Source organism: Mandrillus leucophaeus, unplaced genomic scaffold, assembly GCF_000951045.1.
Source record: "Mandrillus leucophaeus isolate KB7577 unplaced genomic scaffold, Mleu.le_1.0 Scaffold124, whole genome shotgun sequence".
NCBI classification, from domain to species: domain Eukaryota; kingdom Metazoa; phylum Chordata; class Mammalia; order Primates; family Cercopithecidae; genus Mandrillus; species Mandrillus leucophaeus.
In genome coordinates this window covers 1,495,094-1,507,843 of record NW_012100765.1, presented here as the reverse complement: position 1 = coordinate 1,507,843, position 12,750 = coordinate 1,495,094, and the positions used below count along the sequence as shown (strand labels likewise).

Genomic DNA, 12,750 nt, shown 5'->3' with positions numbered 1-12,750 from the left:
AGGTGTGAAGGTATATTATTTATTCATGTGGCGGTAGAACCCAAGTAGCATGTTCTGAATGCACGTGGCTTTTGAATCCGGTATTTCAAGTGTTCTCGTGTGTGTGTTTGGTCGTGTGTAGAGGACGCTCGTGGGGAAATTACAGTGGCATTCTTTTTTGTGTGATAGCACACAAGTGTGAGTGGAGAGGGTGGGAGCATACGAGTATTTTGTGGAGTGAATTATGGATGCTATGTTCTTGATTAGTATATGACCATTGTCAAGGTGGATTATTTACAGTCTACAGATTCAAAATTTGTCAAAACCACCAAAGTTTAGATAAAAGGAAATAGGCAGACCAGGCGCAGTGGCTCGTGCCTGTAATCCCAGCACTTTGGGAGGCCAAGGCAGGAGTTCGAGACCAGCCTGGGCAACATGGCAAGACCCTGTCTCTCTAGAGAAACTTAAAGATTAACCCAGCATGGTGGCACATGCCTGTTGTCCCAACTGTTTGGAAGGTTGAGGTGGGAGGATCACTTGAGCATGGGAGGTCATTACTACACTGAGCCATGGTTGTACCACTGCACTCCAGCCTTGGAGACAGAGAAAGCTCTCCTTTTGCTTTTACATTGAGAGACCAAGAGCAAACTTAGCTTTAATTGTACCATCGTTGACTTTTTTCAACTACCGTTTTCACATTTGTCTGTTACATTCAGTGCATCGTTGCCTAAAAGTTCATATGATATTTGATAACTTGTATCTATTAGTTATTTAGAGGTAAAGAGAACGGCGAGATCTGTATTAACACCTGTCTCTTATACACATCTAGATGTGTATAAGAGACAGCCTGGTCTCCTGGGGCGTGGTTACTCGTGTCTCCTCGGGGCCTTCCGCCCTCCACATTCCAGTGCCAGGCCCAGAGCCTGAGAGGGAACTAGCGTGTGTCTCCAAATGATTTTTCACCTGGGCCTCTTTGAAGTCGGGAGAGATACGTGCAGTATGGTAGATGTGGAGAGGGAGAGGCATGGTGTGTCCAAAAATTAGCAGGACCTGATCCATAAACGTGGATTCTGAAGCAGTGCACTTACTAAATCAAAAAGCAGTGTACTTACTGGATTTAAAAAGTGTGTGTATTTTTTTGTGAGATGCAGTTTGTAAGATGCATTCATAACTAGGCCATACACTGTTTCCGCTGGCTCTCAGCTCTCAAGAAGCTCTTTAGTCTTTAGCATTGGATCAGTAAACACTTGTTAAAATGTTCCTAGCATTTCTTTGCCATCTTCCCTTTCAGCTGGACCCAGCTGTGCCCTCAAACCCTCTGTGGCCCTGCCTGTCTCTTCCCTCACTGATCATGTTCTCCCAGCTTCTACAGAGGCTTCCTTAGCATTCTGCTTGTTAGCAGACACCAAACAGAATCTCAGCCAGCTCAGTCCAGGCGCACAGGCTCCTGGTCTCCTGGGGCGTGGTTACTCGTGTCTCCTCGGGGCCTTCCGCCCTCCACATTCCAGTGCCAGGCCCTGGACCTTCGTCTCTATTCATGATAAAACATTTTTAGAAAATGCTGACGCTTGGTGAAGAGATGGAAACACTAACTCTTTGTTCTCTTCCTAACAGACACGAGACGACTTCCTGGGCCAGGTGGACGTGCCCCTTAGTCACCTTCCGGTAAGGACAGTTTCATGTTTGCTGCTGCGTGCTGGGGGCGGGGGTTTCTAACTGTTTGTAGTCAGCGTATTTTCAGAGTGGTATTTCTTCACCACAGTGGAGAAGGCTGAAATGAAGCATGTGTGCTGTGGCCCTAGTCCTTTGTGGAAAGTGGGCCTGTCAAGGGGATGGAGGAGAAGCTGGCTGTAAGAGTCAAGGGTGCCTGCGTCGTGCACATGCGTTCCCATCCACCAGCTCTTCTCTTTTCTGCACTTCAGCTGCTCCACCTTTGTGTATCACATCTTATAAAACAGACACCTCCTTCACTCAGGCCTCCCTTCTTGTCGCTTACTGTCTCTGCTTCCTAATGCATCCTCCGGGTCCCATCAGATGTTTGCGCTCTTTGTCTGGAACTGCGCATGCCGTTTCTCTTGGATACCTCTGCACAAGCCATAATAGCATTTCCCAGATTTTGGTGTCTGGCTTTCTCAGTCAGCATGGAGACAAAAGAAGAGCCTGTTCATTCTGAGTGAACTTGTCAGCTGGGAACACCCCACCCTCGCTGGAACACGCACTGAGTTAGCATGTGTGGCGCTGCCATTTCTCTCTGCTCCAAGTAGCAGAGCAGTCGAGGCTGTTGACTAGCGACGGGCAGGAGAGCTGTCACCCGAAACAGGAGGCCGGGCAGACAGAATGTGGGGGTAGGACCTGGAGAAAGGTGGATCCCTAGCTCCTATTCCAGCTTCAGTTTTCCAGCTTGTCCCAGCCTTCCTCCTGGCCTTCCTCCCTGGGCAGCATGGCGTGATAGAAGTAGCAGCTGAGAGAGGAAAGGCGAATGTTTCTGCCTTACAAGGGCATTGTGTTATTTTTTTTAAATGCTTTGTGTGAGCAAGTAGCATAACTAGTCTATAAACTAAAGTGACTTAACGCCCTAGCATTAAGCTTCCTGCTGTGTGGAAATTATGGCTGTTTCCATATGTTAAATACCAAGAAAGATTGTATCTTACCAAGGAAGCTTTGAAGATGTGTTGTGAAGGAAGGTGATAGCAAGTAATTGACTCTTACTCACTCAGGGGAGCTGTTAAGGAAGAAAGGTTGCAAGGTTCCAAAGGACTGGAAGTGAAAGTGATATTCTTAAAATAGCTTGTTTGTTTCTTTGTAAAAATCTGAAGCTCCAGGGTGCTACGGGAGGGGCCTGCGTGGGGCTTCTGCGTGAGACCTATTCCATGAGCCATCAGAAACCTGACTATTCTTTTCAGGTCACATTAGGAGAATGTGACTATTTCACCTTTTGTGAGGAAAGGCGTCACATACTTCTACATTGAGAGGTGTTCTGTGTATGTTCTTCAAACTGAAGCTGCGATCCTCTCACACTTTTGGACAGTGTTGGTTGATGGGCCAGCTCTTCTCTGGACATCTCCAGCGACCCTTTCCCTAATGTAAAAACCACATCTTAGCCAAGGGAAATTATTTTCTGAGAGGCACATATTCTAATATTCTCTAAGAGGCAAAAGTGACTTGTTTAAAACCCTTGCTCCGACAAGCTCTTGTTTGAGTGAGTGAGTGGTGCTTGGTGTTAAAAGGTTGAGCAGGGCTCCCAGAAAATAGAAAAAGGTTTGTCCTCCGAGTCCAAGTCAGCAGAAAAAATAGTTTAGCTTTGGATTCTGAGTGGAGGCAGCGTCAGTGAGCCTCCAAAGAAGGAAGCAGTGCGGAGGTGCAAGGCGGGAGTAGAAGCCAGCCGATTACAGAGGGTAGAGCCGTGAATGCCAGAGAGGACCGAGTGCCTCTAGTTACTCGTGTGCCCAGAGGGTAACTTGCAGTGGAGTGCTTCACCTCCATACTTAAAACTCACTAGCTGTTTGCAGCCAACTACAGTCAGGGAGATGGACCACAAAGAAAACAAAAGGAGAGGTGTGAAGGTATATTATTTATTCATGTGGCGGTAGAACCCAAGTAGCATGTTCTGAATGCACGTGGCTTTTGAATCCGGTATTTCAAGTGTTCTCGTGTGTGTGTTTGGTCGTGTGTAGAGGACGCTCGTGGGGAAATTACAGTGGCATTCTTTTTTGTGTGATAGCACACAAGTGTGAGTGGAGAGGGTGGGAGCATACGAGTATTTTGTGGAGTGAATTATGGATGCTATGTTCTTGATTAGTATATGACCATTGTCAAGGTGGATTATTTACAGTCTACAGATTCAAAATTTGTCAAAACCACCAAAGTTTAGATAAAAGGAAATAGGCAGACCAGGCGCAGTGGCTCGTGCCTGTAATCCCAGCACTTTGGGAGGCCAAGGCAGGAGTTCGAGACCAGCCTGGGCAACATGGCAAGACCCTGTCTCTCTAGAGAAACTTAAAGATTAACCCAGCATGGTGGCACATGCCTGTTGTCCCAACTGTTTGGAAGGTTGAGGTGGGAGGATCACTTGAGCATGGGAGGTCATTACTACACTGAGCCATGGTTGTACCACTGCACTCCAGCCTTGGAGACAGAGAAAGCTCTCCTTTTGCTTTTACATTGAGAGACCAAGAGCAAACTTAGCTTTAATTGTACCATCGTTGACTTTTTTCAACTACCGTTTTCACATTTGTCTGTTACATTCAGTGCATCGTTGCCTAAAAGTTCATATGATATTTGATAACTTGTATCTATTAGTTATTTAGAGGTAAAGAGAATGGCGAGATCTGTATTAACACAGAGTGAGATTTCTGGCAGGTGTCTGTCTGTTGCACCTGCCTCTTGACTTGTCAGCTCTGTCTCCCCTTCCCCTGGAGCCCTCAGCAACCCACCTTTGCCCAGCCACAAAATATCTTTGTCCCTGGGAAAGGCAGTGGGGCAAAGAGAGCTATTTTAAAACATTAAGTTTTTCTAAATCCCAGTCATGTGCCACTTAAGACAACCATGGCTCACTCAGGAATTTAAATTTTCATAGATGAGGCGTTTTCAGGGTGGTGGTATTATTTGATGCCCTGCCTGTGCTTGAAGGTAGCTCAGCTGATCAACATCCTTTTACCCCCCCTTGTATAAGTTTATGGCTGGTAGCAGGTAGCAGGCTGATGGTTCCCTCTCATGAGTGCAGAATTCAAAGTCATGGAGTTAGGAGGGACTTAAGAGACACTGATTTGCTCCCAGTATATTCCAGGTGAAAAAGCCTGGGCCCATAGAGGGAGGGGACTTGCCCAGCAACAAGCAGGTCGTTGGTGGTGCTGGATCTGACCCTGGGTGTCCAGCATCATTATGAGCCTGTGGTGTGGTCAAGGATGTGGGCATGGGGTGGATTCGCCCAAGGCTTACATGCTTGCGGTGGTTGCATCCAGGTTTCGAGTCTAGGGACCTGCAGGGCTCTCTCCTTCCGTTTGCCTGCAGAATCCTTTATTTCACTCCATTCCATAGTGAGTACACCTAGGCTGAAAGCAACTACTCTCTTTCAAGATGAAAGTACTGTGTATCCAGATTTTCTTCTGAGTGCTTTTACCCTGGAACAGGGGCAACATTGTGGCTATTGGGGCCAATAGCACTGTTTGCAGCAGTCTGTTGAAGATGGCTTTCCCCCAGGAGCACCCTCAATGCCATCCTGGGAATCTCCACTCGCCTCTGCTCCAGGGAACAGGATCAGGTTGGAACCTGGATGAATGCCAAGAAGAATCTTATAGTTATCTATAAGATCATCTTCTAATTCAGGCTAGAGAATTTCCATGAAGGTGAACTTTCATTTTTAATGCCCGAACTGTTACTGCTTGGCATTGAGTTGGCAGTACTGACAAGTGACATGAACATGTAGAATTGGCCAATGAACATGGCCAGTGTTTGCTGAGTGTGCCAGGTGCCCTTGAGAACTTTATAGAAACCAACTCAGTTGATTGGTTTGATCCTCACAACAGCCCTGTAAGATACGGTTACAGCCCCATTTTATAGATGAGGACACTGAGGTGAAGAGGTAAGGAACTTGCCCTTAGCCACTCGGCTCTGTAAGTAACAAAGCCAGGACGCAAACCTGGGATATCTGCCTTTTGACCTGTGTGGCATCAGTCATTCAAGCTGCACAGGGCGTGGACAGACTCACGTTCAGAGTCCCTCCAAGCTCCATGGTTTTTCCCTCTTCACTCTCTTGCATGTTCTCTGCTGCTCTTAGATGGCTCATGCCCACTGGTGATCCTGTAGGCTTTGTCATACTGTTTGATTTCCTATATTTAAACTGTTCTTTCTCCCAATTCTCCACCTCTCAAAGCCTTCCCGTCACCCTGTATCTGACTCCACATCCAAAATCATTTTGATTTCCAAGTCAGAGTCAGCGTCTTCACTGTACCCCAAGTCTCACAGAATGTCACCTCTCTATGTCAGTGAATTTGTTCCGCCTTAGCTTCTAGTGGATTGTTGACACAATGGCTCTTCCCTTGTAATTGTAACCATAAGGGCTGGTATACCATGTTGTATCCACATGTCATTCACATAATATTGCTCTCAAATTATTCATTGGTTGACAGGGCATGGTGGCTTATACCTGTAATCCCAGCACTTTGGGAGGCCAAGGCAGGAGGATTTTTTTGAGCTCAGGAGTTTGAGACCAGCCTGGGCAACATAGGAAGACCCCCATGTCTATAAAAAATAAAAATATTAGCCAGGCAGAGTACACACACCTGTGGTCCCAGCTACTTCGGAGGCTGAGGTGGGAGGATCACTTGAGCCCAGGAGGTCAAGGCTGCAGTGAGCTGTGATTGTGCCCCTGTATTCCAGCCTGGACAGCAGAAGATGACCTGTCTCTAAATTAAATAAATAAATGTTGACTAAATAAATGAAAAAAGGAAGGAAAACCAGCAATGGTTTTCTTAATAAATTTTCCATTTATTTCCTTATATATATTTACAAACCTTTTGGTAGAAAATATTTTCAAAATGTATGCTTATTACTGCCTCATAAGAACAGTCTAGAAAATATAATTTACTTCATTCAACGATAGTGAATTTTGAGAACCTCCGTAGTTTACTACAGATCAGTTGAACTGAGTGCTTACATGAGTACCTACTTTGTGCCAGGCAATATTCTTGGCACCAACGATCCAATGGTGAGCAAATTCAAGTCTCTATTCTCATGGGCTCACATTCTGAAAGTGATGGATGATAAACTAATACGTCAACAAATGAACATGCACTTTCAGACAGTGATATGAGGAAGCTACAGCAGGACGATAGGCTAGGGGGGTGATAAGGGTGGCTGATGGTGGGAACTCTGAGGATGTGACCTGGGATCTCCTACTTGGATGCCAGGAGGAAACAGCCATGCCATCTGGAGTCAGAGTTGTCCAGCAGAGGGACCTGCCTGTGCATCGGCCCTTCTGCAGGACATACAATCTGCATCCATGGCAGATGAGGACAGGATGGTTGGGAGTACAAGGAAGGAAGAGAGAGACTGGTTCCCAATGAGGTTAAAGGTGATTCAAAGCCAGATTATAGTTGGCCTTCTAGGTCACAGGAAAGAATTTCCAGTTTATTATGAGAGGAGTAGGAACCCATTGAGAGTTTAAAGCAGAGAATGACATAAACAGATAACATTTCAAATAGAAGCGCATACGTACATACACATGTGTGCATGCATGCACACACAAACCTGATACAGTAAATCACTGGACTGTGGTTTATCTCTTACTATAATCTTACTATAAAAGTATTTGAAATTGTGTTTAATTGAAGGGTCTAGGTATTTGAGGTTTTACTGCATATATAGTATTTTAAGATTAATGAAATAGTCACACTTATTTTTCCAGTTTCCTGCTTTGGTAGGCCAACCAACTTCGCACAATCAAATGAACACCGATTTCTTTAAAAATGAACAAATACCCTACTTGTACCCATAGCCTCATGAACTAAACCTCAGCACCAGTCGACCTTTGTGCCAAGAATATTGCCTGGCCCAAAGGTCGGTTGGTGCTGCTTCCTGGGGTGATCTCTGTGCAGGAGATAGTCTTTCAATTCTCTTAGGCTGATGATGTGAGATTTTAATGCAAAAAACAAAGTTGCCCTCAAAGATTAAATCTTGTATATTCTTCTGTTTACTTCACTCGTATGTGTCTCGAGTCACAGGCATATAGCAGGGTACCCATCAGTGACCGCTGGTTCTCCAAAGTTAATCAGCTCTGTGCGACTGAGGCCACACCCTGCAGTTAGAAATTATACTTGGCAATGACAGCTATAATTTTGTCATTTGTCTGTGGCTGGGGCTGGCTTCTAAAACCCGGTGTGGATAGTGACATCTAGTGGATCTCCAGTAGATCAGTTCCGTGGACCGTCAGGTACCAGGTGAAGAACCACATTCAGTGGTGCCACATTCTAAAATCCAAAATATGTTCTCTGTGGTCCAGTTAGGTGTATCTAAAACATGAAGTTATCGGGAACATTGAAACTTAATTTATTGTTTTTTCCCCACAGACCGAAGATCCAACCATGGAGCGACCCTATACGTTTAAGGACTTTCTCCTCAGACCAAGAAGGTGAGGCTTGTGGGTATGGGTGGTGGGGATGCCTGCCCTGCATGCTATGAGTATGGGTGGTGGGGATGCCTGCCCTGCGTGCTGTGGGTATGGGTGGGTGGGGATGCCTGCCCTGCGTGCTGTGGGTATGGGTGGGTGGGGATGCCTGCCCTGCGTGCTGTGGGTATGGGTGGGTGGGGATGCCTGCCCTGCGTGCTGTGGGTATGGGTGGGTGGGGATGCCTGCCCTGCGTGCTGTGGGTATGGGTGGGTGGGGATGCCTGCCCTGCGTGCTGTGGTGGTTGGCTGTTGCTGAAGACGATTTTAAGTGTAGCCTTTCAAGTCACACCCCTTCTTACCAATTTTCTTCCGTTATGCATTCAGTCATAAGTCTCGAGTTAAGGGATTTTTGCGACTGAAAATGGCCTATATGCCGAAAAATGGAGGTCAAGATGAAGAAAACAGCGACCAGAGGGATGACATGGAGGTACGTGGATGGCGTCAGGCCTCTCTCCTTGCCTTGAGATCATATTCATGTTTTGCTTTCAAACTTTATAATTGAAGGAAATAAAAGTTTAGAAAGCTTAAATATGTACATATGTCCGCAAATTAGTCATTGATAGTCTACCAGTGCATTTATTTGTTTGGGTTAAAGATGAACTTTTTGTGTTACAGCACGAATCTTCGGAGAGATTTCTCTGTAGACAATACCATGCCCATTCCCCAATGTTAGCCCCCCAGCTCCGTGGAAGTCTCCTCACACATTGAATTCTGTTATTGCTGTGGTCTTGCAGCTCTTTGTAAATTCCTTTTAGCCATTGAAGTCGCTTCAAAGTGGGTGAAGGAATTCAGAAAATCACTTTTTTCCAAGTTTCTTACTCATTTGGCCACAGGTGACAGCCTGCAGTAGAAAAACCCTCCTCTAGGAATGCCATTCTGGAATGAGCTGACCAGAGGATGTCCCTTTTTTCCTTGCCGACAGAGCTGCCCGTCTTTACCTTGTCACAGACTGATGCTGTGGGTCCTAGCGTACCTTTTCAGCACACGCCCCGGACAGTGCTGTTTTGTTAGACAAATTCTCATATTCTCAAAGTGTCCATTAAATGAGACCTCTCTAGGGCTTACTCTCACATCTGTTTGCAGCTGTTGCATGTATGTGATATGTGAATACTGTGTGGGGGAGAAGTTACCCGAACACCCCTCCGCCTCAGCGATCATATTTCCAGGCATTATTTCATTTCCAAGCCTTCATCTCTATATATACATGAAGAGGAATAATGTGGGTGGTAGAAATTTATGAATGTTAACATTTCTTAAGCACGTCAACAGATTTTCATCTCAAATCCAAGGAATTTTTTGCACTCTTCTTGCCTTCCAACTGCAGTAACCAGTGAATTACTTAATTTTCCAGTGATTTTAGCAGAGGATGTTAGGAAGCAAATACGTAATGCCTAAAATATGTGCTGTAAAAATGGAACTCGAATTTTGGTACCATGAAACCCATTGGTGTGGACACAGCCAGTGTAGAGGGCCTGAGTAGAAAGCGGCAGCTTTCAGACTCCTGGCTCCTGCGGTTGTTCGGGATGCAAAGAGGAGGCTTCCCTCTCAAAGCGCGCCTCCCTGGGGAGCAACAGGGCTCCGGGCCTCTGGTCCCCTGCCCCATGATTTCTGTTAGAACACAGGTGCAGCGCAGCTCATCTTCCCTGCTCCCTTTACCTCATGGAGGTGTTGAAAAGATGACAGCTGTAATGTGACCCACATCATTGGCAGGGCTTTGTACAGCCTTGGAGGCCTTCAAGTCAAAATAACAAACATGACATATAGGAAGAGTATGATGTGACTTAAGTATAAGTGTCACCAGCTGTGCAGATCCAAATCATGTTGTCCTGCAATGTAGTCATCTTAGAGGGCAGCACAATTAATTGGCCATTACTCAAAAGATTTTTGAGGTGTTTCTAGAATGGATTATTATTTTTTTTTTTTGGCCTTCAACTGGGAATTTACTCAAATGTGTCCCTGAAGCCATGGCTAGAGCCAGAGAGCCCCAGAGCAAGGAGAAGGGCACACAGGGCTTCTCCTTGCTGCCCTTGTGATGACCTCTTCCTCACAGCCGAAGAACCAACTTCATAATCATCCCTCTCACTTTATTCCACAGCATGGATGGGAAGTTGTTGACTCAAATGACTCGGCTTCTCAGCACCAAGAGGAACTTCCTCCTCCTCCTCTGCCTCCCGGGTGGGAAGAAAAAGTGGACAATTTAGGCCGAACTTACTATGTCAACCACAACAACCGGACCACTCAGTGGCACCGACCAAGCCTGATGTGAGTACCGTGTGATGGTCGGGAACACGTGCACATGCACAGCTAGAGACAAATATGGCGGCCCTCTGGGACAAGGCTGGGAAATAAATCATATGTCAATAAGAGCAGATGGTGGTGTGGTACGAGGTTCCTCTCCATTTATGTAAAGCATGCAAGAGCAGTCAGACCTTGTATATTGTAAGCAATTGCCTTTGAGTCACATGCTGCTATTTTCAATGTGAGCTGATTTATTTTCTATGTATTCTTTTATGTCGATTTCTGAAATACAAAGCAGAGGTTGTTTATCTTAGACCTATCTTACATTTGTTGATTATATTGTTTTCTTCTTCACATTTCTCTCCCAACTGACCCAGAACAGAACCAGCAAGCAAATTGGCTTTGCGATTTTCTGTTTTCTCTAAGTTTTTGGATTTTTACTCTCTTCAAAGTGTTGATTTGGAAACCTCAGAAAAAAATTTTTTCTTTTTTTAAGGAAATGTTACCTTCCTAATATAATCAGAAACACATGGCAGAGTTGCAAAATCAGAATTAGTAATTACTGTGTATTTTAATCCCTCACCAGCCTCAGGGATCCAGTAAACCAATTCCTGTTTTGTTCCCTCAGCAATTTGCGGTTTGATTGATAGCAAATAAACACTGGTTAAAACTCATGAACTTTAAAAATGGTTTTGTAGCAGCTTGTTTTTAAATCATTTTATATAGCAAGATCTAAGTCTATTGATAATACATCAAAGGGCAAAAACAAAGTCTTAAGGAAAAGGAATTTTATCCTAGAAATTATGAGCTGCCTAGCAGCCAAGACAAGGAGGAAATTATCGATGAACTATATAACTTTCAGTATGTAATAAAAGCAAGTCTACAGGGTAGTATAATTTTCTTGTCTACTCGAACTCTGAAAGAAATTGGCTAATAATACATTTTAGACAACAAGTAGTATGAGGTATCATGTTCTTAAAAACCTTTTATCTTTAGAAATTGCGAAGATACTCTACATATGACTGTGGTTGGGGAGGGTGGCCAAGTCTTCTGGTCTAGGTGTTGTTTAATTTAGAGATAAAGCTTACAGAATCTGGAACAACAAATAGCTGTCTTCCCTGAGCCCCCAGGTGGGTTCTCGTGAATATCAGCCGTTCGTGATCAGCTTTAGATGACCTAGCGTGGGCATTCGCTCAAGACAGCACAATAGTCTCAGGACAGCAAAAATATCAGAGCAGCTGCGTAATGCTGAACTATCTTTTGTTAAAATTTTTTCCCATGGAAATAGTTTGGTGGATTCTTTTTGTTTTTTATATTATTGCTTACTATTTCCTTTTGATTCATGCCCATAGCTATTAGAATTGTTGTAATCCATCGTAGCTATTTGTAGTAAAAACGAATTTGGACCCACCTTGGGCTTGGTTACATGTAGTGACTAGAAGAATCTTGGCAGCAATATCCTAAGCAAAGCACCATTATCTACCTTTGCTCAACAGCATGAGAAAGAAGTACCTGAAAAGGTAGGTCCTCATGCGACCTCTGCAGAAAAGTGGCTAGGAGCAACTCACAAAGGGAAAAATCCTGACAGCTAATACATATATGGAAAAATATTCAACTTCATAAATAAGGATCATGCAAATTGGAGTTTGTATTTTGGGGACAAATGGGGGTAATTGCTACTTTCTCTACTTCACTGAGTTGTGAAACTAATGAGGGAATTGTGGAGAAAACACTTCCTACATTTTTAAATATATACTATTTTTTTGATGGCTCCGCAGGTGTATACATGTCCCCACACTCATCAAGGGGTGTACATTAAACATGAACAGCTTTTTAGTGTGTTGACAAGACCTCAAAAAGGGGTTTAAAAGAGAAACCATCTTTGATGACAGTGTCCAGAAACTAAAACAAAAGGTATAACTTGCTGGCTCTTCACTAGTCTAGAGCAACAAGGGAAAAATGCAGTTCTTTTTCGGTTGTTGTTTGTTTGAGACAGAGTCTCAGTCTATCACCCGCAGTGGTGCCATCTCAGCTCACTGCAACCTCCACCTCCCAGGTTCAAGCGATTCTCCTGCCTCGGCCTCCTGAGTAGCTGGGATTCCAGGCGCCCACCACCATGCCCGGCTAATGTTCGTATTTTTATAAAGATGGGAAGTTTCACCATGTTGGTCAAGCTGATCTCAAACTCCGCTCACCTGAGCTGCCTAGCAGCCAAGGCAAAGCCTCCCAAAGTGCTAGGATTACAGGTGTGGGCCACCGTGCCCGGCCAAAAAATGCAGCTCTGAATCCAAGTTCGGGTTCACATGTAGTTTTGGGAGAAGGCAGAGGCGTAACTGCCCTATCAGTGAGGCAGCCATGTCAAAGGGA

General features: G+C 44.8%; 1 protein-coding gene across 8 annotated transcripts in view; it reads left to right on the top strand.

Annotated features, from left to right (window-relative positions):
- NEDD4L (neural precursor cell expressed, developmentally down-regulated 4-like, E3 ubiquitin protein ligase) overlaps positions 1-12,750 on the top strand; it is a 385,794-nt gene that overhangs the window by 298,102 nt on the left and 74,942 nt on the right. For all 8 annotated transcript variants that reach the window (XM_011971708.1, XM_011971705.1, XM_011971704.1 and 5 more), the window contains 4 exons: positions 1,594-1,644; positions 8,046-8,107; positions 8,470-8,572; positions 10,241-10,407. In XM_011971708.1, coding sequence (XP_011827098.1) covers positions 8,061-8,107; positions 8,470-8,572; positions 10,241-10,407 — 317 coding nt within the window. In that variant the 5' untranslated portion in view covers positions 1,594-1,644; positions 8,046-8,060. The remainder of the gene's footprint in view (positions 1-1,593; positions 1,645-8,045; positions 8,108-8,469; positions 8,573-10,240; positions 10,408-12,750) is intronic.